We start from the raw sequence: 26,249 nt of genomic DNA on the forward strand, positions 1-26,249 counted from the left end.
ACAAGAGTAAAGCCCAGATTTCTGTCCATGAGACAGACCTTGTCTTCCCAAAAGGGCTATATGCATGTAACTTCGCGATGCAAATGCGAGCTCAACAATGCGTGTCACTTTGTGCTCGACCCAGCCTGCTGCGCAAATCCAGCTGAATCTTTCAGACGATCAGCCTATATGGCACGACAAGAGCAATGTCAAGAGTTCGACTGCCCAAGTCCCATCAGAGTGTCAGTCGTACAGAGCCGGTCACTTCATGCATCATGGCTGACTCATTTATCGTCCCCGTGTTTTGATAGTTGTTTGGAATATTTAGGCACTGTTAGTTTCTCCTTTGCTCCCCAGGTATGGTTGGTCTATTCGGACTGAGGAATTATGCTTTGTTCCGGTATGAGAACAATGGTATTTTAAGAAGAAAAGGAATGGCAAAGTGGCTGGAAAAGCATTATGACTGAAGCGAGAAATGGTGCGGCGGGACAAGAGATAAGTCAACACCAAAAGCGGCTTCCTCTCTGCACACCATAGATCGTTACGCTGTAGAATGTGCCCGGACGCCGATCTGAATAGGGGCAAGGCATCAACTTGATGCATACACATATCGCTACAACAATGCAGCAAGTGCCTCACCTAGGAAGAAGAAGGTTTCTGCCAAGACTGTGACACAGGTCGGCAGAAATGAGGAATAGCAGCATAACGCCGAAAATGCTGCCTATTTTGTAGTATCATGGCGTCCTATGTGTGCTCAGAGCCGGAGGGCCGACAGTCAGAAGAGGTTTTGCTCGCATTCAAAGGCAAACCAAGTGGAATTCAACCCAGCTGGCTCCAGGATTGTCAATGGTCCAGCCCCGCAGACAATGACGTCAGGCAAAAGAAGACACTTAGCTGTAGAAGCTCGAGCAAGCCGATCCTATTAGATGTGCACAGCTCTGTGATCATGCCTGTCACAGCCTTGTAGCATTTGGTAAAATGGCATCAAAGAATTCTGAATACCGTCCGACTAGCACAAGCAGAGCCCTGCTTCTTAATTCTTCTCTTGTCCGGACTGACAACATCAGACGCCCAAATCTCGCATGGTAAAGCCCCTGCTCGCTATTATCAATGATTCTATACAAGTCTATCGTGAGATATTCCTGACGTGCTGACAACGTATATAGCGATAGATGCCGTTCACAACATCGAAAATGTGAGATAGATCCACCTCAAGGATAGGTAGACAGTGCTCAAGTATTCGGTTCCACTGAAATGGCTGATCACAGGCGACATTGGCCCGGATCGCAGCGAATGCTCTGGTTGCGCAACTGCTGGAGTAAGGTGTGAAGGCGGTGGAGACAAGCTACGCTTTCGTTTGAACAAGATTCGTGTAGGGCCACGAAAGAAGACATCGCGCCGAATCAATCGTCCGGAAAATGTCACTGCAACGAACAGGATCAACGCACAGGGAAAAGCCACTCAAGGCTCTGAAGCTCCGTGTAAATGGCAACTATCTGAGGACGAAGTGAAGTTGGTGAAATACTTCTTCACCGTATTAGTCTCATGGGTGATTGTTTACCGCAGTCCTCCCTCTTGCTTGATTCCGAACTGCTAACAATTGGACGCCAGTTTGACTACTGCGACCCGTCGATGCATTTTAGATCTTACATCAGATCTATGATACCTCACGACGCAGCCATCCTGTATGCTGTTCTAGCTATTTCTACCAAGCATCGCGAGTTAATGACGGGCTTGAAGGGAATAGAGGAGGCAGACGAATATGAGAGGAAGTGTCTTGAGGTGTTGATCCCGTCTCTCAATGACACAGACCGCGCTTTGCAAGATGCTGCACTAGCTTCTGCACTGCTTCTTCGCTTGTTCGAGGAAATGTCAGGTGAGCGGAGGTCATCTTTAACCATGTATAACTGAATGATCCAAGATTTTAACGGATTGGTCATCAGTGCCGATCGAGCAGCAAACTATGAGTTCACACGCTGTTTCAGCACCCATCCTCATGCAAATCAAACAGGGCAATATACGAAGCTCTGGATTCAGCGACGCAGCAATGATTGTCGCCTTGCGTCAAGAGATTTTCATCGCGAATATGACGAAACAGCCAGTGCAGCCCATCATCGGCTATTGCAGTATAGACGAAACTTTACGACCGGCTTCGGATGCCATGTGGGCTTATCGAATGATTGCGCACGCGGCCCGTGTGACCACTTTTGTGCACAGCACCGGCGGACATGACGCTGGAGAATGGGCGAAGCTCTGGGAATACTTGCGAGACTGGGATCGGTGCAAGCCCGACTCGTTCACACCCATGTACCAGTCGTCAACGACGCGCAGCCCTGGCCCGTCGACCGGGGAGGCGAGTAGCTTTCCAAGGATCTACTATACTTACGATTGCCCAGCGGCTGCTCAGCAATATCTGCAGATATGCAGGATACTGCTAATGGGCTGCATACCTCCAACTTGCACCCAGTATTCCGACGAAGAAGCTAAGTCTCCTGGGTCACGAGAAGATAAGATCAGGGAGGCAGTTCGAATCATATGCGGCATCTCGATCTCGAATCCTGAGTATGTGCCAGCACGGTTGACCGCAGGTCTAGCCGTTGCTTTATGCGGGCAGCACTTTACATGTCCCAGCGAGACCAAGGACCTCCTTCGCATCGTGTCCGAGGCAGAGCTGCACTTGGGATGGCCATGTCTGAAAGTGAGCCTCACGCTCAGGGATATCTGGGGCTTACATGAGTTCACACTTGATTAGATGGCTGAATAATGTGGCAAGAAATCGAAAGTGCTTAGTGCGTCATTGTGCAGGCAAGGAAATACTAGCAGCCATTTTTACGTAAAGGAACGGCAGCGCCTCACGAACAAGTGAAAGCAAGAAAGCTTCATATCCGACCTCAATCACGTAGAGGCTAGATGCTAATAAGCCCCAGCATGTCATTTTCTCAGGGCTGGCCGTATTGGCATACCTACCAATTTATGACGTTTTAACCTAGCACAAATACCGGGACTTCATGGCATTGTCCTGGAAGACCGACTGGAAGAAGTACGGCATGTAACGCATCGTCCCGACTCGGCATGAAAATACTCCTAAAGGAGCAGACACTTGCTTGTTGATCGCCATGAGTCAGAGATCGATGATGAGCCCCTATTCAAGCCACAGGCTTGATGTTCCTACACGAGTCTGGGTGACCATTTCGGAAATTTGTCTTGTCCGTGTGCGTCTTAAGACATGTCTTGACGTTGGCATGTTGAGTGCTGACTCCGTCATGTTGATAGCAGCAATGTTGCACATGCTAGAGTCGAATCTGATATGTATTGCGACACGCGACTTACAGATTGAAGCAATTCAGACACAGCTACTAGTGCCCTCATACTCGGTGAGTTCGACTGGAAGGACGGTACCATCCTTCTGGTGATCAAAATCCTCTGTCGGAACAATTTGATTGTGTCTATTCCCATGTGTATCTCCCAAGTATCACCGGACTCACGTACGTTTCTGATGGCTGAGATTCTATACTCGTAATACACGATCCACACGTAGATAACAAGCCACTCTCTTGCGTCAGTAAATCGTAACGGCACCAGGGAAAGAGGAGACCCGGGAAAGAGGAAAAGGGAGAAAAATACGAAGACTGTCCAGGGGCGCCGGATTTTCCGGACGCTCAGACCCTGGTGCCTGTCGACGCCAAGCTCAGGGATAGCTAGCTGCATGCAGGCGGTCTGCGATATCACTTAGAGGCTGAACTTGATAATGGTATTTCTTTATTTTTAGCCTTTGCCTTCGGGTCTATTAAGCTGTCTCGCTCATCCCGGTAAGCTTAAGCAAGTGTTTTGCCCTGCAGTTTTTGATCGAATCAACCCGCCTTTGACAAGCTCCCGGGTCAACACTCCCGAAGTCTATACGTTAACCAAATCGGAGAATATAGCACTTCATGCCTCGGCACCGCCCTCATCTCCACAAACCCACTTTGCAAAAGGATACTTAGGCTTGCGGCGAGTTCCAGAATCTCGTTCATCGCGTCTTTCTTGATTAAGCGGCCCAGTATTTCGGTATGTGGGAGATGTCAAGGGCAGATCTAGTTATCTTGGCGATGCTTCTGTGACCCACAGCACCAACATTAAATTCCTGATCTCGGTCGACTTCCAGATTTGCTTCGCCTGGCGGAGAATCTTGTTCCTTATCAGTAATAAGTTGCTATGCCCGTGTAAGGCAGACCGGTGAAAAAAAAAAAAAAAAAAAAAAAAAACTTTATCGTCACCTTTGACGTCCCCCCACGCCCTCCTTAAATCTGTCGGCGGGTCTGTAGTTACGCGTACGCGGCTCTTGCCGTGGGGCTTTCGCAACAAATCTATGCGCAGACGATGGGTACCGGGATAACCTAGGGGAGGCTGAAATCAGTTTCTCGCCACTGAAGCCATTGTGTCAGGCAGAAAATTCTCATGTTCTTGGCCATATTGGCGTGCAATATATAAATGAACACTCAGCGAGATGTTGGCACGCTTCGGTTTCGCATCCGTCGCTTGCCAACCACAACGTCGGATTACGCTCTTTTCCTGCCGATCTGTGTTCCTTGTTATTGTGGATCTGATCATTGATCTGCTAGCTCGCTAGTCATCGACATGAGATCATCCACTCTTTTGCGTTTGTTTTCGGCCGTGAGCCTGACCATAGCAACTCCATTGATTAGCCGCTCCAAAGCTGGATTTAATTCGACATGCACATCATTGAACCAGAGAAAAGCATGGTCAGTTGAACATACGAGCCAGAGCTCCCAGCTAGATCAATGATCAAGCGAAACTGACCGTGTCCTCGTTCATCCAGGCACACTCTTGGTAACGATGAGAAATCTGAGTACTTGGAGGCTGTCAAATGTTTGATGAACTCCCCAGCAAAGTCTGGTATTACCGGCGCACAGAACAGATGGGATGAGATCCAGTCTTGCCATGTTGAGCAGTCAAACTTCATCCACGGTGTCGGGTACGTGTCGTGTGTTGTCTTTGAACAGCACTAGTCAATAGCATTTCCAACTAACTTGGCGGACTTTTCACAGAGCTTTCCTTCCCTGGCACCGACTATTCCTCCGCCTGCACGAGATGCTCCTGCAGGAAGAGTGCGGATACAGTGGCGCTCTTCCCTACTGGGACGAGCAGAGAGACCTTGAGGTCTACGGAACCATCGACCAAGCCTCAGTATGGGGATCTGACGAGTACAGCTTCGGCACCAACGGCGTGAACATTACCAACGGAACAAACTGCGTTATCGACGGTGCTTTCGCCAACACGACGCTCCGCATGGACCAGGTCTGGGGCGTGGACTATTACGATGAGTACTGCCTGGCCCGCGAGTGGAACCAGACCGCTTGGGAGTTCGCCAACCAGTCCTATGTCGACACGTGCTTCGCGACGACAACCTACAACGAAGCCAACTTTTGCTACGTCGACTCGCCGCACTCGTGTGGGCACCTTGCCACCGGTGGAACTGTAAGCTCACCAGCATGCTTCCAAGTGACCATTCTGGAAGAGAGAAAGTACAGAGGTAGCTGATATGACTGAATTTTAGATGGAGAACCAGAACGCAAGCCCGGGAGACCCTATTTTCTTCCTCCACCACGCAAACCTCGACCGTCTGTGGCAGAAGTGGCAGGAGGCAAACCTGACGGCGCGCCTGACGGATATGAGCGGCCAGCTTATCCCCCCTGTGAGCATCATGGAGCAGAACCGATGGCTGTACCCATCTGCCGCCTATCTCGACTACGACGGCGACCCAAGCAACGATACAACCCTCAACCATGTGCTCTGGATGGGTGGCATTATCCCCAACCACACTATCGCCGAGGTCATGGATCTTAAGGGCGACTTGATCTGTGCCGAGTACCTAGACGCTGAGTAGGCGAGTCTCGCCTTTCGTTGTGGTCTAGCCTTTTCACGAGATAATTAAATCATTAGAGTCAGGTAAACGGCATCATATGTTGCGAATCATAGACAATAGACTATAGAGACAATATAGGCAATAGAGTATGAACATGTAAGCATTGAAGGGGCATAGCAAAGAGCTGTGGTTGAATATATCCTCACATTAATCTTGTCCCATATTTGTTTTCTTGACATTCTCGATGTCCACTTGGGCAACAAAGAACAATTTACGCCGTTGTGTTCCGGGCACGATTTGGAACAATATTGGAATCACCTAGACTAAGTATGGATGACGTCTCCAAATGACTCGATCCCACATTCCCAAAGTGGCAAAAGCAAATGTTGAAGCAGGGTCTGCAAATACTGTCCAATGCTCAAAGGCCATCTCCATCTTCGTACACCTTCGCCCATCGCTGTCGTAGAAATCAATTGTCAGCCCACTCCCGACAGTAGTCATTATTGAACTACTCACCATGTCCCAAGGCTTGCGGACATCAACAAAACGCAAGTCTGTGCCCAGACGTATCACTCCATCCTGGTCATAATTCATCGTAGACGCATGTATCTTGGCCCTTGGGTTAGCTCAAGTATCTCATTCCGTCCGAAGCGCATCCCACAGAGTTTGTAGCGCCAGCTTACCATATATGAGTTGTGAAAGACGACATCACCCGCCTCGTAGTTTGAAACCAACCACCTGCGCTGGCAGGAGTCGCTATATGCTTTTGGATCCTGTGTCAAAACACCGCCAGCGGCCATGTTTTTGTTGAACGCGAATTTTGCCTCTTCTTCGGTGAGACCAGAGGCAATGGCCTTCGCAGTGAAGTTTCGCTCGGTATCTCGTCCAATCACATGACCTGAGAAAGATAATCAGTGTTGGTATGGCTCATTGGGTACGGTTGCGGCGTTTCAATATACGAACCGTCTTCGAGGTAAATGAGGCCGCCACCGTCAACCTTGATATCTCCCAAAGGTACCCATGCAGTCAACACCGAATCTTCTCCATGCCTCAGGAAAATGTAGTCGTAGTGAACGCCAATAGCTTTGTTGCCAGGGACATTGTTCCTGAGAAGCGTGCGTTCCAGACTTCCGGTATGTTCACCCCAGCCTGTGAAATCGCCTACGAAGTCAATCAAAGCAGGGTGCTTGCATATGTCTCTTGCGTACCAACTCTCAGCGTGTGCTTTGAGTGCGATGTCCATGAACTGGTCCGACACGGCGGTACCGCTTCCCGGCCGGCCAGTCCCGAAACCGGGGTAATCGGCTGGGTCTTTCGACGAGTCGAACAAGCCGTCGACATGAGCCGTTCCCGGTCTGAGAATACCGGTGCACGACAGCATGTCAAAGTACTTTCTGCGCGCCTCGAGAACATCTTCGCGGGGGAGCAGTCCCTTAACCAGAAGATAGCCGCTGTCTGAGAACCTGTGACGCATTTCTTCCATTGAAGCTGTGCCCGCAATCATGGGAACGAGTCGGCCGATTTGGCTGGGCTCAAGCTTGCCATCGTTGACGTAGAGCGCTGGAAGATCCACACGCGCTTCCAATTTCGTAGCCATACTGTGATATTCGTTGAAATGTACTGTACGAAGTTGCCTTCTGAAGCAAGAAGAATTTAGCGTTCCTTCATATGAGAGCCGGAAAATAATAATTCGAACTGGCTCAGCAGATGTGGAGGACGTACGGATGACATTTTCTCAAGACGGATCAATGCCGCCTTTATGTCTGATGCCCTGCTTGGCTGTTCGACTGCCCTGTCACCGATTGCAGAGGGCACATTGCTTCAAAGCCAAGGACTGTTGAAGGGTCTAACCTTATCAGTCAATTTTCTCCTAGGGCTGGGCTGTCAGTGGGCCATCTTTGACGAGTCAAGCCATTTTGGAGAGAATTACCAAAACGGGCATTTTTGTCCACAAGTAATCGCTTGGCTTCTAGACCCTACGGGGTATTGTGGCGCCCAATGGTGTGGAAGAAATGGGACATGGGTTTGAGGGTATAGAAGCGATGAACGTCTGGTCCACATATAGGTATAATCACTCCATTACGTTGTCCAACTGGACCGCCCTTATGGATACGTTTTCGAAGCCAGTTCCGCAGCTCTCAGTTCGTATTCGGAAATGTCTGCCATAACCTTGAGAAGTGGCCCCACCCGGCGCGATATCTATAACACAGAATCGGAGACTCTGCTGTAAACTTCAGTTCCAATCGTTTCCTTAAAGTCTTCACAGGACCCTGTACAAGCCGAATATCCAAAACGGCCTCGAGGCCGGCGTCTCCCCTGTCTCATATCCAGATTCGCGCCGTTTAGTGTTGCGCTCTTCGTGCTTGTGACAGGTTCTTTACAAGTGCACCAAATGCCGGATAAAAATTGCTGTCCTCGGATTTTGTCCCGCAAGATGGCACATCCTTGTGCCACAAAGCCATGGATCCCAAGCTACAGTAGGGCTCAACTTGCTCGGCGTTTCTGGCATTCTTGTTGTTTTGATACGATTTGCCTTTACTCCAAGTAGTGCATTGTCTACTAGTCAGGCGTTGACATCAAAGCGCCGGTGTAGCTGAGGTGATATTCCCGTTAACGACGAAGAACAGTAGTTGATTTATCACCAGAGAATCCTGCGGTAGGGCCTAGCTGGGTAGACCAGCTTGTCTCCAACACATTGCGAGCGAAGCAGATATTATGTCATTTCAGCGTAAAAGAAAACGATATCAGCAATCGGTTATTCGAAAAGCCTCAGAGATTGTTCGAATAATAATCCATGTTTGGGTGAGTGGCCTCTATCCATTGCCTGCCTTAATTTTGATCCGATCGATTAGGCTAGCTTGACATCCCGCCTGTTACTTGAGAGGCTCGCTGCAAATCAACAAGGTCACGCAAAAGCATGGGCATGCATTGTGGCCAAATCCGGGATAGCGCTTATGCTGCGGATCACCGAAAGGCTTTCGCCGCCAACTAAGGTCAGGTTCACTCAGTTCCTCCACCCCGCTCGAGGTCTACGTCGAGTTGTAATGTTCGTCACATTTCTCTAGACTACTTGTTCAACAACAGGTGTTCATACTTATTGTCCTCGCCAGAAAATTCGTGATGGAGCAACATATGTTCACGAGACAGCTTCAACAGTGCGAGTGCGTTCTCGAAGAAACAAGTTACCTTAAGATGGTATTATACAATGTACGTTCACATGCAAATATGATAAATTTGAATTTGTATCTAACTGAAGATGGCTTAGTATAACGATTGCAATAGGGTGGAGCAGCAACCCCTCCCCATGGACGAGTTGCACAATTTCATCGACGGCTTCGAGATGGTGAGTCAGCTGTGACAGTAACGCGAGATGCTGAATTTCGGAGCAACGCTCAAAGCAAATCCAGGAAATGTTCCGGCCTTCAGGGCTTAGTAAATATGTCAAGGTGGCAGCTCAAGTTAAATTAATGTTGTGCAGACAGTGTCAGGGCTGTGTTCCAGTCTGTTCCGGGGAAGAGTCTGCTGACGACGTGTGCAGCCTGCAAGTAAATGCGAAGCACCCTGAGACTTTCAGTCCCGACACAATAAGTTTGCCGCAGCTCCAGTACGAGTACATGACAAAGGCAATGAGCTTGCCCCTCAAGGCTCTGGGAACGACTGCATGCGTTGGGCCCCTGTTCTGGTGGGACCTGGTCGAGACAAGTGGAAAGAAACGCCTAGGTGATCCCCCAATCTTACGCGCGAGGTCTAAATGTATCAAGCTAATGTGGACTCAGAAATCATCTTTAGGAAGACGGACGTCAGAAAACGGGGCAGCACCCGCGGCTGGCAACTGTTCCTGAGCCATGACATTGAAGAGAACACCACAACGGGCTTCTATAAAGGAACCGAGTCCTCAAACATGACGGAAGTGCTAAGCGTCTTCAAAAACTGTGCTGATGATGCTTATCATCCGCTGCTGCTGCCGCTGATAATTTTTGAGATAGAGTGCATGTCACATACCGAGTTGAAGCAGCGGGATGTCAGGAATTGGGTGCGACGTATCGAATATCAGATCTCCCTGAAGTTTGAAAATCCAGCAGACGACAGTTACCACCTGGCGGCACTCCAAACGGAGCAACTACGCCGGGATATGGTTGAATGTCAGGCTCAGGCGCTGTGGAAAGCCCCAAAGGATTATATTCGCGTCCTCCAGACGTTCCGTGCCTGTTTGGGAAGAATGGACTCAGAAATTCACACGGGGTTGCCAAACACCAAAAATGTGGCTGAGACACACCGGAAATTTGCCTCGAGGGTCAATCTTCTCGAAAAGCGCTTTGAGAACCAGAGTACCTATGTTGAGACGACTCTGATGCGGCTTAGCATGCAGCGAGATGCAGTGAGTCAAACGACACCATGCACGAGAGACCGGTATAGCTGACATTTACCTATAGCTGGATAATCTTATCGCTAGGCAGGAAAACCGGCTCACTGTTAAGCTCGCTGGAGAACAAAGAGCCCTCGCTTACGCCAGCAAGAGGGACTCAACCGCAATGAAAGCTCTGTCCTTGATTGGAGCGATATTCCTGCCTGGCGCTTACGTAGCGGTGAGTAGGCCACAGTTTCTATTTGTGACGCGCGGAGAGGCCTGGTTCTTACCACCAATCATTGCTTGCACAGTCCATCATGTCTACGACTTTCTTTGATTTTCACGATTCGGCAACCTTGTCGTCAGCTGTCTCACCGAGATTCTGGCTCTATTGGGTCGTAGTGATGCCTTTGACGGCTTGTGTGGTTGCAGTATGGTTTCTGTGGGAGAGACAGAGAAAGAGGACAACGCACGAGGTAGCGGAAGCTCTTAAGCAACAGGGCGTGAATGTGGATCAAATGGAGGCGGAGGTGCTGGCAGCCATGCAAGAGAGGAGGAATTCGAGAGAAGAGCGCTATGTATAATAATAGGAATGTCTCTGTTTTTCAACATTCTTATTAAATCATGCTCTAAATACATTACATTGGTGGTATCTAGCAGCGATCTATCTAGTGCTATAGTCTATTTGTCGGTTATATGATACATCTCAAATCTTGCTCTGTACTAAATATGCTTGTTATGTACAATATCATCACATGCGCTGCCATAAATCGATTCCTGTGTGTGGCGCCCTAATGCCTTGACGGTGTGATATCCTGGTCTTTAGCGACCGCCCGGCGCGTCGAGCCACGTCGTAGATTTCCTGTTAGCGCATCTGCCTGAGCTCCAGACTTGTGGCATCGTCCTCAATTCTGATCATAGCGCCACCTTGACATCACGCTACTTGGTAGGGAGACCAGGGTCATTCACGAGTGGCATATATGTTCAGCAGGGTTCGCCATTAGTTTGATAGAATTGCGAGGAAAGAAAGCTGCGTGAAGAGAAATTGGAACAATTGTCTGTTGACTGTGAAATATAAATTAGAAACCATCGCCTTCATCATTCATAGTCTTTGACCAAATGAATCTCGAATAATATCGTCAAACTTGTCACAACGGACATCCCAGCCTCAACTTCACGATTCGAGAGCAGACACAACTACTCAAGTATCCTCAAACCACATATCACAATGCATTTCTCAATCCACGCCATCCTCGTCGGCCTCCTTGGCTTTGCAAGGTAAGTCACACCCCTCTTGTGTCACCACATTCGAACACATACTCACATTGTCTTAGCGTCTCCACAGCACTGCCAGTTACCAACTTATCTGGCCCAGCCCTGCTTGAACTTATCAACGGCACAGAACCGGTCTTGTCAAACAACACAGAAGCCTTCCTATGGCTCGTGGAGCCACCCGAGGATCACCCCTGGCTCGTGGAGCCACCCGAGGATCATCCCTCGCTCGTGGCGCGAGGTCTGCCGCCCCGTAACAGGAAGTTTGCGGACCACATGGAGAACTACGGCGAGACCCTCCCTGAGTGCTACAAGAAATGCTTGCGCTCGGAGGATGGCAAATCGTCGATACATATGGGCCAGGTAGGTCACCTGCTCCGGCAAAACACCACGAAGGTGCCCCAAATTTTGCGAGGGCAAGGAGCTAACACGGTCATACAGGATACGCTCGGGCAGATTTGCGGGAAGAAATGGATCTTGTTCAAGTGGTGGAGCGAACATCACATTTATTATTGCGTCAATGGGAAGGGCGGGTGCACGAATAAGGGCCAACACCAGAAGGCTTACGAGTGGTTGCAGTGGACGTGTGATTACAAGCTACCATGAGTGCGGTGTTGGTTGGTTTTCGAAGTCACGAGGTCTTCTTCTGAGTTTCTGCCATGTTCTGTTCGCATCCCTCCTCTTCCACAACATTGGACCTCATCACTCATATGCACACAAATCACTGTACTTAGGTACCTAGACACGAGGTACCAAGGTACCGATAGATAGTTAGATAGGCAACTCAAGACAGTCCGTTCCGTTGCTTCCAAGCGTTTCAGCAACGCTGTTTCCACAGACTTTTGCATCCGTACAGTGGAATTTCCTCGCATACACACACACATCATAGTTACCTAAGCAGGTGCTGACCAGCTGAGCATGTTTTTCCCATGCTCGGGCAGGTTGCAGTCGTGTCGTGTTGAATTACATCACTCGTTCCTTGCGCATGTGCGCAACTGATAACGATCCTTTCTCCAGTGTCGACAACGGTCAAACACGGCAGCCATCACCGCCTTCCCACAATATTCCAGTATCACCTGCGCGGTCGGGGTGCCAGTTCCTACCTCGCCATGCCCCAACTCCGTTTTCCAGTCAACACAGATCAATACTGCAGCTTCTCACCTAGCTGGGGACTTTGGTACTTAGATACTTAAGGTAGATAGACACATTCTGTTGTTCAGGAGAACTTGAGATGTTCTTGCCTCGCAGTCACCAGTTTCCTCCGGTGAATGAACAATCAAGGGTCTGCATCATCACCATTCAGGTCCAAAGGCAGGTGGCGTGGGAAGGTGACGGCACTGCAAAACGCTGTACCTCAAAACGTTCGTTTTCAAACGTGAGGGCCCTCTCGTAGGCAACACACCTTGGGAAGCAGAGTACCTCAAGAGCCTCACCTCTCTTAAGATGTCCTCTCGGAAGACAACCTGCCGTAGGACAGCTTTTCGTCGGATGACTTTCCATCAAATAACCTACACAGGTTGCCTGGGACATTTCTCACAGGACAGCCTACTGTGGTATGATCTGACATGGTGTCTGGGTGTTCTGTTCGTCGCCTTCTGGTTGAGTGCAGTCGAGACCGGTCATCCTTCACCGTTTCTACCACGGTGGATATTCGGGCACCCGTTTGGGTGGCCTCCCTCGAGCACCTTCCCATGGCTTCCGCCGTCATGACATCAGGCTCAGTCGTCACCGTACACAGAATGTTGAGGTCCAGCGCAGGGAGGAAGGAAGCATTGCCCAAGTTAAGCAAACAAACGGACAAACGTGAAGTCAGGAAGGAACGCAGGCAGCCTGCCGCAGGATCCCCAATCCCCTTTTTACCTTTTCCCCTCCCCTCCCTTCTCTCCCTTCTATCCTCTTCTTCTTTTCTTTTCAAGGAGCTTTTGCGCTTGATCGCGAGACTTCGCAGGCTTTTGATTAGCACTCATTCGAGCTGACGAATGCTCTACTTTTCTTTCGCACTTCCGAACGTTCTCTCATCGCTTAGAGGGGGTATTTCTCTTTTCTTCACGGTTCTCGGGGTCTAAGGGATTCTCGAGTCGCGATGTTCACCTTGCGGGGCTGCGCAACCTGCTTGGACTGGGTTCTGAATGACCCGGCCGGCGGGTGGTTGTTCATCCTCGGTCTCCTGGTTTACCTCGCCGTGTCTTCCTGGTCTGTGGGGTATGAGTTTGCTTGTAAGTCCTGCTCCTCGCTGTCCTCATCCTCGTCCTCTTCCTACGCCTCCTCCTGCTGCCGCTGCTGTTCCACCTGTCTCTCCTCCTCCCTCTCTGCCCTCGTCTTCACGTCTTCGACTCGTGAACAAGCCGTCTTCCAGCCTATTTCACGTCGACTTCCTTCTTTTTCTGCCTTCTTCGCACCCTTCCCTCTCCTCGTCTGCCTTCTTCGCGTATGCTGAGCTCTGCTGACCCCTACTTAGTCACGCAACTCTGGAATGTCGCCGGTGGTCACCTCTGGTTGGGGCCGTCTGGGCAATCGACGGGCTCGAAGGCCGGCGCTGTTGGTGTCTGGGTCGGGCTAGGGCTAGTCCGCACCTGGTTCCTTCTCTGCTGGGCCATCGCCGTCGTACGGTCTCTTTCGCCAAGGTCGGATGCTCGGCTGCGTGGGCGCCCATCCGTCCACCAATGCGACTTCTTCATATGGGGGCAACGTCCTGCTATCTATCGCGACAATGCAAGGCGGTTCCGATTTTGCAAGCTCGGCTGCCGGGCTCGGGGCGAGCCACTTGCAGATCGCGTCTACCATTGCTCGTATTTTGCAACGTTGCAGGCAAAGGGGCAGCGAATGGATGCCAGTGTACACCTGTAAGTGCTACTCTTCTGCTGCCACAGTTCCCCGATCTTTGCGCTTTGGAATGTTCTAGAATGTATTACTTTGGCTAACGCAAAGGAGTCCGGGGTATGACCACTTTTGCGGTTGGTTACAGGTCTGTGTCTAGCTGTGCACGATCAAGCCATACCTGCTTACCATCCTCTTCCTGCTCCTTGACGCCTTGAGCGTGATCATAATTTCCTTCATCGCCATCTCGAGAAACGCAAGCTCCTCCGCCTTGGCTCATGCTCCGGCGGTGACTAGGGCCGTCGCCGTCGTCATCTTCCTGGCGAGCAGCATGCTGTGGCAAAAGTTTCGAGATCTAGCGCTAAGGAATGTCACGACTCCGGAGAAATCCCATCTACGTATGGTCGGCTGTTTACCTGGAGGTTATTGGTTCGCGCTTTTGCCCGAACACCCCGGCGACGCTCCGATCATCGCGCATTTTCCCGGTAACCCTTGGGACCTAGGTTGGAGGCGGAATCTCGGCCAAGTCTTTGGTACGAGGCTCTGGGATTGCTTGCTGCCGTGGACTCAGCCGCCCAGAGTTCGTCTCTACACCGACCCTCGCCACGTTACCGACTTCGAAATGTCAGACGCTTTTTGGGAATGGGTTTCAGACAAAAGGGAGAACCGGCTCCGTGCTGCTGGATCGGAGTCTGCTTCTTCTGGACAGGAGCGGGAGTCGGATGCAGCGGGCACATCGATCGTCTTTGCTGGGGCATCGACTGTTGCCTTCTCGCCTGTGTCGTCTCCGCGGTCTCTCTCTTTAGCACGTCCACCCACATCTCCACCACCCCGTGCCCCACACGAAATCCCTCTCCCCTCATCTCCCAGTGAGCTCTGAGGGTGCTTCTTCGGTCAGAGGTAGACCTTAATACTCCCCTTCACCCTCGGTGTTGGGGGCGGAGGATGAAGACGGATTCTGCACCTCCAAGCGGTATCCTCCGGGACCTTCTGCTATGTGCCTTTGGGCGGGTACGAACGCAGATGCCAAGCAGAAACGCAACATCATCGACAAGCATCATCAGTCGCTTCTCATGATTCAACCTTTCCACAGTCAGCAACCAACTCTAGCCGACTCCAATCCAGTTGCCCATCAGCAACAAGTCAACTCAGGGACCAAGACATCATCACGGCTTGGTCATACAACGTCCACATGTGGCCTCAGAACATCATCTTCACCATCGAACTCAACAATGTTCTATCACAGCCACCTCCAGCATTGCTTGAGATACTTCTCACTTCTCCAGCATCGCGCTTCACACTCATCTCAGCGCCCCAAATCCAGTAAATCTTAAGGGAACCAATCAGCCTCTCGAGTATCAACCAAAATTATCACAACTTCTCAGTCCACTCCAGCTTGAAGCTTCAAACTCAAGAGCTTCTTCGCGTCTCACCAATCTGGCGCAGCAAACTCATCATTGCTTGAGAACCATCCAGTTCATCGAGCTGTCCACTCTACACGTCCAGCACTGCTTGAGCTCCGTCAACCACTTCGACGTCTCGGGCTTCGCGCATCATCATCGCAGCGCATCACGTCCACCATGTCGGGAGTCATTTCCAACGCCTCTCAGACCTGTGTCTCATCAAGTCACACTCAACCCTTCAGCATTGCTCAGCATCCACAGCTATGAGCCTGCGGTTTTTCATCATGCCGCTATCATCCAGCATTGCTTGAGATAACTCCATCGTCTCAAGCCTCGTGCCTCATCCTTTCTGGCACACCACAACCAACACATCGGGCTCAACAAATCTCCCGAGCCAGCGTGTCTGCCACGACGCTGCCAGTCCATCTCTCGAGAACATCCATCATCGTTCTTGACACATCATGTTCCACACATGATAGCATGACCACAACTCTTATGGTCTTGCCCATGCTAGGCGTCACAACCTCGATGTCTAGCCTTCAGCCTTTCCAACCATTTCGAGCCACGTCAGTCACCACAACCTCCGTGTCTGACATTCAAACTTTTCAACCAATTCGAGCCATGCCGGTCACCACATCTACGGTGCCTAGCTTCCAATCACTTCAGTCAATCGAGCCACATCAGTTGCCACCACTTTGGTATCTGAATCTCAACATCTCAAACCATCTCTAATCACCCTGGTCACCACATCCACGGTGTCCGGTTTTCCAGCCACAGCTCCATTCTCATTTTTTGAGCTACTTTAGTCAGTTCACCACATCTTCGTTGCTGGCTTCCCAGCCCACTGTGCTCATCACTCCGAGCCTCGCCAGGTACTTCATCCTCAGTGACTGGCCTTTCTGCTTCGCAGCTTTCTATCCAAGTCGAGCCATGCCTGTTACCACAACTTCAGTGCCCGGCTTCTCAGTTCACAGGTCTCATCAATTGGAGCAACCTTCAGTCACCACCACAACTTCAGTGGCAAATTCCCAGCCCAAGGCTCTCTTCACATCGAGCCTCGTCAGAAACTTCATCATCTGGACATTCAGCCTACAGCTCTCATCAATCTGAGCAACTTTCAGTCATAAGCCACATACTCGGCACTGACTTTCCAGTCCGCAGCTCTGTTCTCATCCGAGCAACTCTTCGTTCGTCACCGCATCTTTGGTGCCTTCAGCCCACAGCTCTCGTCAATATGAGCAACACCCAGTCAGTCATCACAACCTCGATGTCTGCCTTCCAGCCCATGGCTCTCATCATATTGAGCCTCGTCAGATACAACAACTTCCGTGTCTGGCACTTCAGCCCACAGCTCTACTCTCATCCGAGCTACTTCAGTCACCCAAATAATCGTGTCTGATCACTCGGTCGGCGACTCTCATCAAGTCGATCTCTTTCATTCAGCCCACGGCTCTCATTCATCGAGCCAAACTCATCCACCAAAACCTCGGTGTCTGCTTTTTCAGCACACTTTCTCTCATCAATTTGAGTTATCTCATTCAGCCCACGGCGCTTCTCACATTCGAGCCACTTCAACTCAGAACTCTCATCACCAATTTGAGTTCATTCAGCCCATGGTTCTCATCCATTGAACCGCCCTCAGTCACTACCACACTTGTGTCTGTCTCTTCAGCCCATGATTCTCCAATTTGAGTCTCTTCATTCAGGATACGGCTCTATCTACATTCGAGCCACTTCAGCCCAGAGCTCTCATCACCAATTTGAGTTCATCCAGCCCATGGTTCTCTTCCACTGAACCACTTTCAGTCACGATCACTCTTGTGTCTGTCTCAGCCCACCTCGCTCTTCAATTTGAGTCTCTTCATTCAGTCCACGGCTCTGTTCAACTTTGAGCCTTCCAGCCACTACACTCTTAGTGTCTGGATTTCAGCCAAGAACTCTTGTCACTAGTCTGAATTCTTTCATTCAGCCCACGGTTCTCATCAACGGAACCAATTTCAGCCACCAGAACTTCGGTGTCTGTTCCTCATCCTATGGCTTCGGTCTTTCTGAGCCACTCCAGCCCACAGCTTCATCAGCTGAGCCATTTCAGTCACCAAAACTTCGATGTCTGTTCCTACGGCCCAAAACCTGGAAGCTTTGAGCGCAATTGCAAATCACAAATCCGAGTTGATGCTTTTCATTGGCACCATTTCTCGGTCGACGTCGCGCCTATGGCGACATATCCTTCAAGCAACCTGTCCAGCATGATGTCCCTGTGAGTTTGGAAGCCCTTTCTGACCCAAGCCGGCAAAACATGTGCTAATGTGACTTCGCAGAATTGGACACGAACGTTGCGGATCCCGTCATGCTTGGCCTTGAGAAGTGATGCACGCAGCCAGCACTCTCTGTTGCAAGCTGGTGTTGGCCCTGCAGGCTAGGCACAGCGCACCCGGAAGCGGAGGCTCGGTGATGCATGTGGACATTCGATTGGCAAGTCACACTTTTCAACGCCTATGGCATCTCCTCTGCCAGTCGTGCAAAAGCAGTTTATGACTGACGGGGAAAGCAGGACGCTTATGCTGTGGGAAACATGTTGATCAAACTAGTCCTGGCAAATGTCTGCCATTGTTATCAAGACGGAGTTGGTAAGCTTCATACCTGAACCCTTGTTCATTCCTTTCACGTTATCACTTACATTGAGCTCGCTGATCAGGAGGTTGCCTTGAAGATCAACGTAACACGTCGAGATGAAACGCTCAGTGGGACCGAAAGACTACGCGGAGGATCAGAGGTCTCTGAACTCCAGTGTAATTGGTGAAATGGCAAGTCCTCACCGTCCTCTCCTCTTGGCAGTTCATACGTGAACAGTACCTTCGGTAACGCAACTGTAGCCTCATGCTGGGCTTCTTGCCACGTGAAGGAAACTTGGTGGTCAGCATCGAGACCGAACGCTGCCGTTGGGCTCTACCGAAGACGCACGGATGGCAACGGCTGAGCTACAGATGCAAAGGTATGTCGGACCGACTCAACACTAGCAAATTGGACTTAGCACTGAGGACTCGAGCAGCTGTTGAAGTCTTGTGGAAAGAAGTCTTCGAAGGTCGTCTCCACAAGGGCGATCCCAGACCTGGGACAGGAGACACTGAGAGCGTGGAGGACGTGACGCACAGGGAGGATAAGAAGCTTGAGAATGATGCACGGGACGACCAATGGGTCAGATGGTTGCACCTGGGCAGCTCACCAAGACATTGCAAGAGCAGAAGCAGAACTGCGTCAACCGACCATGAAATTCTGTCCACAGAAAACATCCAAGGCATGAATGGACACAGAAATCAGAGGGTGCTCAGTGCGCAACGCACGGCAAGACACACAAAGGTCGCGATGCTAAAGAATTAAAACACTATTTGCAGCATTGCGCTGCGACGTCTTGACTCAACCGAATGTACAGCAATGTCGAATGTGACAGGTTTTTCCAATTCGAATTCAGTGATTGGGCATCCTAATGATGCTTAGCTGAAGACTACACCAGCTTTGTTTAATATGAGGGTCGAATCTGCCCGAGCACACAACAGGCGTATGCAGAGGATCTCGCTCACATACAACTGTTCATCTGCATGAACTATGACTTAGTGTACAAGACTCCCATGAGATAGCAATTGTCTCTTCGAGAAAATTGCAGTCCTCTGCCCAACGGTCCAAAGAGCAAGGTCTAACTTTTCACGTAGCTAGATCAGTCATCCCGGCGAATTCGTGGACTTCCTCATTGAGAAGCAGATCGTGAGTTCATCTCTAGTGATTAAGGAAGACGAAGGGATACAACATGAATTGAAAGGCTGATACAACAACTTTCTCATGGCACCTTCTGCAATTGTTCGCCATGCGGCCTCTTTCCCTCAACGAAGATCACCGGTGGCGTGTACTTTACCCTGCCATGGAAAACATACGCCACCACACTTATCAATATCACCGCGACCCAGATGGCAGGCGCCCAATTCGCATCGGCGACTGTGGTAGGATTCGAGTACGGCATGCAGCTGAGGACGACGATGAAGGCAGAGTAGCCAACGGCAAAGGCGTTGATGGGCACGCCCAAACGCCCGAGGCTCCACCTCGCCGGGGGCAACTGGCCCCCCTGGATGCGCTTCAGGAGCACGCAGCCGATGGAGAGCATGTAGGTCGACATGAGAGCTAGCAGGGAGACGGAGATGATGGTATTGAAGGCGGTGTCGGAGCCGAGGGTGATGAGGCAGAGTAGAAGGGCGACGAGGGAGGACAGGTAGATTGAGTTGAAGGGCATGTCGTATTTGTGGTTCATCTGTCAGTGGGGATTAGCTATCTGGTATGATGACAAGAAAAGAGAAACTGAGGTGATTTCTTCTGAGAACGTACACGTGAGATCCAGGCGGAAAATGGAAAGCCGCGATCTCTTGCGAAAGCCCAGACCTCGCGTGACGTCGTGGCAAGCGCGGTGACATTTCCGGCGTAGATGAGTATAAATAAGAGGACGGCTAGAAATAAAGCGACGCCAGCGCTTCCTGTTGCCGAGAAGAGGTTCAGATAGGGCAGGTCGGCCTCGAGAATGGAGTCGATTGGTCCGATGGCGTAGAGCATCGTCAGAACCATGATAAATCCCATGAAGAAGGTGTTGAACGCATAGGAATACCACATGACTCGGGGAACAGTTAAAGACGCGTCGCGGACTTCCTCAGCTGCGGCAGGTTATAAGCTTAAGCCAGTCTCCATACCTGGGAAAACACTTACAGATGTGAACAATGGTATCCGACCCTAACATCGACCAGACAATTGAGACTTGGTTGAGCAGACACACCGTTCCAAAGTTGGACCAGCCACCGTTGTTCTCAAAGTCCAGAAATACCTCCTTACTCCCATTCAAGGGCCGACACATGGCCCATAGTACGCCGATAAACACCACAAAGCCCACGGTGTGCCCAATCAAACTTACCACCTCAAGGGTCGGCAGCACCCGCGTCCCCAGCGTGTTCAACACAATGGTCAGTATGAACAGCGCCAGGAGGACAAGGAAGATCTGCCAACTGGTGAGCACCAGGTCCGGGTACGAGATACTGACGCAGACGCGGACCAGATCGGCGCACACGTAGACGCCGCCCGCCAGGCTGGCGATCCACCCCAGGCTAGACATCCACCCGGACGCATAGCTAGCCTGCTTCTGCCAGCCGGCGGGCGCGAACTCGGACACCCAGTGGTACTGGCCGCCGGCGGTGGGGCTCATGCTGGACATCTCGGCGAGCGAGAGCACGACGGTGGAGTAGCAGAGGACGGAGCCGATGAAGGTCCAGAAGAAGCCGCCGTAGCCCGTGGTGGCGATGGACGGCGACATGGATACGATGACGAACTCCCACGTCGCCATGTAGATGGACACGAAGCCAAAGGTCGACCAGAAGGAGAAGTTGCGCTTGAACTGCTGCGCCTTGCCGAGCCGCACCATGTCGGCTTCGTCCTGAGAGAGGAAGACACCGGCTGAGGACGCCGCCGGTGCCTCGGCGGCGGCGACGTCGACGTAGTCGTCCTTCATGGTCGGTGGGAGCAGCGGGGTCAGGCCGTCGGAGGTGGCGAGGGATGTCTCGCGCTCGTGCCGTGTGGCCGTTGCGGACGGATAAGAGGAAGACGGGCGTCGAAGGGAAGAAGAGATGAAGTCAAGAGCTGGCCCAACCCGGAGGCGAGACATGCCTTCACGTTATCTTAATTGGAGATGGAAAAGGCGATGGTCCAGAGCCACGGGGGATCCCCGGTGCCAGTCCGTATCAGGACATCGAGAGCCGTGGTGGACTGTCTTACAAGCATGATTAGCGTCGTAGATGCAGTGGTATCGCCAATTTGCCGGGAGCCGCCGTCGAGCTTGGCCCGCAGTCTCGACTCTGGACCCCAGCCGGTGCAGCAGCGTTGCAGCAGCGTTGCAGCGGCTAGCAGGGGTCGGCAGGATATCATGAGCAGCAGAGTCCCGGATCTTCTGCCCCTGTACCCAGTAATACTTCTGCCTGCTGGCCCATCGTGCTCTGGACTGGCCCTATGTTTTATCTACCTAGGTTGCTACTGTATATCTGTTCGCCTGTGTGGAGATCGAAGTGGAGTGGACCTATGAGTGAACATCAAGATGCATATTTGTGGTATCTGTTTGTAATATCGAACCCTCCAATGCGTTTAAGTATGCGGAAACATTCTGTCGGGACCTAGGAGCCGGATCTTATCAAGCGCTATGCGACTACTTCTTGCTTCTGGTGGCAGATGGGACATCCGCCGCGGACGCGATCTCTCAACAACCTCGCGTGTGTGACCTTGGTTCCAATCGTCCTCCGCCTGCTGCGGCCCTCGTCATCCTCATAATTCTGTGCAAAGTCCGCCACATCGTGCAGGAGTGGGTCGTCAGGGTGTAGCACTTCGAGCAGGTGGGTGAGATGATAGACGTGCCCGCAGGCAAAGCCAACAAGTGTCTCTGTCTCCCACTGCGAGAATGGTTCCAGGCACTGCGATGCGGCACAGTGGCCGGCATTCCACTTCTTGGCCGGTTTTTGGAGTGGCTCATGTTCAGTGATTGTTTGAGCATCATCGGCCACTTTGTCACCATTTGTCGCGGGCGGCGGCACGTTGCTGCCGGAATGCACCGAAACTTGGTCAGATGGGACATCCTTCGCCTCCACGTCGATGTGGTCTTCTTGCTTCACGACCACTTCGAATTTGATCCCCTTCCTTTGGCCACTCCGCAGCGTTGCCTGAGCAGCCGCCACCTCGCTTCTCATCACTCTCGCTACACCCTCGCTGATCGAGTACTGGATTTCATGCTCCTTCATGATATGCTTGAGGCCTTCTCTCAGGCCCTCGATCTCCAGGCCCTCTGGAATGCGTCTAACCAGTGTGATGGGGTTGATCGCCGTGCCGACCTCCTCCAGCAGACCACGGATGAACCGAGGCTTATCCATGCTGTACCTGAGTAGATCCTCCCACAGGTCAGGGTCATCAAGGTCCTTGGCGAAGGCGATCGCGCGGGAAACGTCGCCAAGTCGGTCTATTATGAGATACAGAGCGCGTTTCATCTGGCCTGTCTTGGAATACAGGTACACGAGCTCAGGAACATAGTTGTGGTCCTCGCATTCTTGTACGGCCTGTCGTGATGTCAGCCCCTGATCGAGGCCATAGATGATAGCAATTTAGTGAATGGAGCTGGCAACTTACCTTTTCAAACGCGTACGACGTGGACGTCTTGAGGAAGGTCATTAGTATGGACTGGTCGAACTTTGCGAAGAGGTGGACCGCCAAGTCTGCGAATTCATCTACTAGGGTCTGGCTTTCCATCATGACCCGATCACGATTTTCCCCCAGGTGCTCTTGAATACCCTCGCCTTTGAACAGGGCTCGAAGGTAGAAGAATAGGTGAATGTTCAGCTCTTTCTCCCTCAGCTGCGATACCACAACCTCTGGCCGGACAAGGCCATGCTGAGCTTCATCAACAAGGAGCGTAATAGCCTCGCTCGTCGCTTGCTCGAGCTCTCCCATGGACATGCTGTCCTCCTTGCCCGGGGGGATGCGCAAGGTGACAAAGCTCGGGATGTCATCTGCTACAGCGTCGGCAAGATGTCTTTCTTTGATGAGCCGCATGGCCGAGTCGGCATCTTGCAGCTTGATGTAACAGCGGAGCGCCTCTCTATGACGTCCGTTGGATTCACATAGCTTTGCAAGACATCCCATGACAAGACTCCAGTCTCTGCCCCTGACCCCATCTTGGTACGTGTCCGGTCTGACGTCGCGGTACTTGAGCTGATTCTCAAGAGCGGTCGTGATGGTGTTGACATCAAACAAATCTGGGCTCCACCTGTCAAGCAGATCCTTGAATCGCAGTTTGTCGTTCTGTACATAGTGATTCAGCACGACCTCGTATATCGTGGAAGGAATGGGCGGCCGCATCGGCTCGATAGGAATATAGTTGGTGATTTCGTCGAATTTGTTAGCCCCTGCAAAGATGTAGACCCACTTTTCCCAGCGATCAGACGAGGTAAGGACTTTGCCAGCAACTTGGCCAGCCCTCTCCCACTTGCTCGCCTCGACAAGCTGTTGGAGCCACAGTTCGCCAATGCGCCGCTTCTCTTTATCAGCCAGAAGGTTCCTGGCCAATCCATCAAGTGTAGATGCGGAATCTTCGTAGAAGTCATCACTGCTCTGCGTCGGATGGGATCGGATTGGTGTCAAAGGCGAGCCCAGGTCGGTGTTGTCTGCGGGACCAACGATTTCTGGGTTCTCATCGACCAGTTCCCAGGCGCGCTCATACTCATGGCGCTCCAATATCCACGCAAGGTGGTCAGCGAGATCGCGCTTCGAAGCCAGGATACAGTCATATGGACTATGGACAAATATCTTGGTACCGGGCTTGGCAAGACTTGGGTGGACAGTTTGCGGGGTTAGGCGCTGCGTGTATGGCCGCACACTACCGGCAGTGCTGCCGGTGCCCACCCTGGAGACGGATGCTCCGTCATTGCTATGTCCGCTCCGTATGCTGGCGGCGGAGCTGAAGAGAGCCTTGCCCGGCATCATGGCGACGTTCCACATATCTACGCCCAAGCCGGCCATAGCCTCAAGATAGCCTTTGGAGGCAACCACAGCAGATGCTGTGTGTTGCGGCAGTACGCCCAGGTGATAGTCGTTCGACGTCAATCTCTCAAAGCGGCTGATGCTGAGGCTGTCCTTGTCAATCTCGGCTTGTGAGACAAGGTCAATGAGCCGAAGCTCTGGCGGGGAATTGTTCTGGCGCCGTCTGACGCCGCCGGACGGTTCACTCCTACCGGAGCTCGTCGATGGCTGAGGTTTATGGCCCTTGACAGCCTTCTTCCCTTTGTGATGCTCGTCGTCTTCTTCTTCGTTGGCCAAGGGATATGCTAGGACCAGCAAGAGGCTCTGAGTGTAAAGCGAGATTCCGGAAATGATGCAGTCCATGCGTAGACTGTAGAATGTCAGCAAAAGAAGGGAGCTAAAGCACCACGAATGGGGTTGACTGGGCGCGCCACTTACATTCTTACGATTTCTGCCCGCCCTAAAGTCTTTTCCCCTGCATCCTTTCCGACGCCAACGCCGCCCGGGTGGACGTGAATGATCCAGATTGTGCCGCCCCATCCAACCAGGAGCCTCTCCACGTCCTTCTTTTCCTTGTTCAGGCGGAGCTTAAGCTTCTCGGCGGTAGGTGAAGGCGCGGCGACTTCGTCCGCCTCCTTCTCCCCATCAGCAGCGGGGACGGCGGTCTCGTCGATCCATTCGACGCGGCCCTTCCACACACCCGCCATGGTCTCCCACTCGTCTGTTTGCGGTCGATCGATGTGGCCGATCCGCTTCCACGCATCCTCGGGATCATCGGTCTCCAGGTGTAAGCTTGACCGCATGATCTTGATGCCATGCTCATTGAGCCATACGACAAATTTCCCGGATAAGGAGTACTTGATGGTGCTAATGATCCCTTCCCCGGAATGCAGCACGGTGTCCTTGCCAGTGTTGGATCCCAGGCCCATAGTCCCTAACCAGCCAGATGCTGTGGCCGCAGCTGTCCCGACCGTTGTAGATGTGCTTCGCCCTGACGGTGCCCCGACAGTGAGTACAAGGCTGCCAGCAGTGCCCCCAGAGAGGTATGTGCGATCATTCTTGAAGTCAGGAGATAAGGCGACAGATTGCACGGGCCTCGCAAAGTTCCTCAACTGCACATCCTTGACGTCTATGAGAGACTGGACGCAGACATTGCCGTCCATGGAAGAGGTGGCGATGAAGATATTGTTTGAGGGCACATTTGGGACGGGGTTCGGTTCTCGAGCCTTTCTCGCTGTAGCGGCAGAGCTGGCCCCCGACTGCCTCGACTCTGGGCGAGAAGAAGGGCCCCCGACTGCAGCGGCTATCGCTCGAGCGGCAACCTCAGGCTTGATGGGGTTCAGGGGCGGAGGAAATGGCGAAAGGGAGACACTAGTGACAGAGGCGGAGTGCGCATGGTAAACTCGGAGGGATTGGAAGGCAGGCAGTTGGATGACATGCTGTTGTTGAGGTTAGCTGGAGTCGAAGGCGCGATCAAGAGATCGAGAGGACATACGATGTTCCCGTTATGAGTGCCTACGACCATCTTGTCCCCTGCCACGAGGAACGAGCTCGTCGCATCTGCGTTCTTGTAGACACCGCCCAGATGCTGGGTCAGCCTGGCATACTTGAGGCGCGGCTCTTCATCTTCGTCGTCGTCATCATCCTCGTCCTCGTCGTCTTCTTCGCTCTCCTCAGACTCTTCCTCCTCCTCCTCGCTGTCACCTTCCTCTGACTGGCCCTCATCTTCTGTGGACTGCTCAGGCTCAGCACCGCCTCTGCTCCCTCCTGCGTCTTCGGCGATGGGCCGAACTTCGGTGGCTTGTGGGGGGCTCGAGCCGGTGGGCGCTGAGGAGACAGAGGTGGCAGCTATATCTCGGTCTTGAGGTTCATGATGGGTGTCATCGCCTGCACCAGGCGCAGGGTCCGTCATCTTGGGTCAGAGCCTGGAGGCCTGAACATGACGTTCAACGTCGAAAGAACAGTCTTGTTGAAGCTCATGCAG

At 51.9% G+C, this 26,249-nt stretch overlaps 7 protein-coding genes across 7 annotated transcripts; 5 read left to right on the top strand and 2 right to left on the bottom strand.

Moving 5' to 3' along the window:
* Positions 1-1,397: 1,397 nt before the first annotated feature.
* On the top strand, positions 1,398-2,731 carry J7T55_000255 (uncharacterized protein; the record flags this gene model as incomplete). The annotated part of the gene is made up of 3 exons (XM_053132355.1): positions 1,398-1,460; positions 1,591-1,855; positions 1,923-2,731. 3 exons carry the CDS (start codon positions 1,398-1,400, stop codon positions 2,729-2,731), a joined length of 1,137 nt encoding a protein of 378 aa, XP_052989493.1.
* A 1,865-nt stretch (positions 2,732-4,596) lies between these two features.
* Positions 4,597-5,866, top strand: J7T55_000256 (Tyrosinase ustQ; the record flags this gene model as incomplete). The annotated part of the gene is made up of 4 exons (XM_053132356.1): positions 4,597-4,721; positions 4,799-4,954; positions 5,028-5,457; positions 5,537-5,866. 4 exons carry the CDS (start codon positions 4,597-4,599, stop codon positions 5,864-5,866), a joined length of 1,041 nt encoding a protein of 346 aa, XP_052989494.1.
* Positions 5,867-6,263: 397 nt separating this feature from the next.
* Positions 6,264-7,442, bottom strand: J7T55_000257 (uncharacterized protein; the record flags this gene model as incomplete). The annotated part of the gene is made up of 4 exons (XM_053132357.1): positions 6,264-6,302; positions 6,362-6,454; positions 6,529-6,743; positions 6,809-7,442. The coding sequence occupies 4 exons, from the start codon at positions 7,440-7,442 to the stop codon at positions 6,264-6,266; spliced, it is 981 nt and encodes a 326-aa protein (XP_052989495.1).
* Positions 7,443-8,799: 1,357 nt separating this feature from the next.
* Positions 8,800-10,777, top strand: J7T55_000258 (uncharacterized protein; the record flags this gene model as incomplete). Its single annotated transcript, XM_053132358.1, has 6 exons — positions 8,800-8,891; positions 9,128-9,188; positions 9,445-9,547; positions 9,622-10,223; positions 10,279-10,431; positions 10,505-10,777. The coding sequence occupies 6 exons, from the start codon at positions 8,800-8,802 to the stop codon at positions 10,775-10,777; spliced, it is 1,284 nt and encodes a 427-aa protein (XP_052989496.1).
* A 644-nt stretch (positions 10,778-11,421) lies between these two features.
* J7T55_000259 (uncharacterized protein) lies at positions 11,422-12,071 on the top strand (the record flags this gene model as incomplete). Its single annotated transcript, XM_053132359.1, has 3 exons — positions 11,422-11,471; positions 11,528-11,828; positions 11,907-12,071. The coding sequence occupies 3 exons, from the start codon at positions 11,422-11,424 to the stop codon at positions 12,069-12,071; spliced, it is 516 nt and encodes a 171-aa protein (XP_052989497.1).
* Positions 12,072-13,548: 1,477 nt separating this feature from the next.
* On the top strand, positions 13,549-15,609 carry J7T55_000260 (DHHC zinc finger domain-containing protein; the record flags this gene model as incomplete). Its single annotated transcript, XM_053132360.1, has 4 exons — positions 13,549-13,681; positions 13,924-14,300; positions 14,443-15,151; positions 15,419-15,609. 4 exons carry the CDS (start codon positions 13,549-13,551, stop codon positions 15,607-15,609), a joined length of 1,410 nt encoding a protein of 469 aa, XP_052989498.1.
* A 3,908-nt stretch (positions 15,610-19,517) lies between these two features.
* Positions 19,518-26,177, bottom strand: J7T55_000261 (uncharacterized protein; the record flags this gene model as incomplete). Its single annotated transcript, XM_053132361.1, has 8 exons — positions 19,518-19,982; positions 20,057-20,376; positions 20,429-21,349; positions 21,485-21,684; positions 21,968-22,806; positions 22,877-24,635; positions 24,704-25,704; positions 25,761-26,177. 8 exons carry the CDS (start codon positions 26,175-26,177, stop codon positions 19,518-19,520), a joined length of 5,922 nt encoding a protein of 1,973 aa, XP_052989499.1.
* Positions 26,178-26,249: the final 72 nt, after the last annotated feature.

Source organism: Diaporthe amygdali (assembly GCF_026229845.1).
Source record: "Diaporthe amygdali strain CAA958 chromosome Unknown NODE_31_length_594919_cov_65_084759, whole genome shotgun sequence".
NCBI classification, from domain to species: domain Eukaryota; kingdom Fungi; phylum Ascomycota; class Sordariomycetes; order Diaporthales; family Diaporthaceae; genus Diaporthe; species Diaporthe amygdali.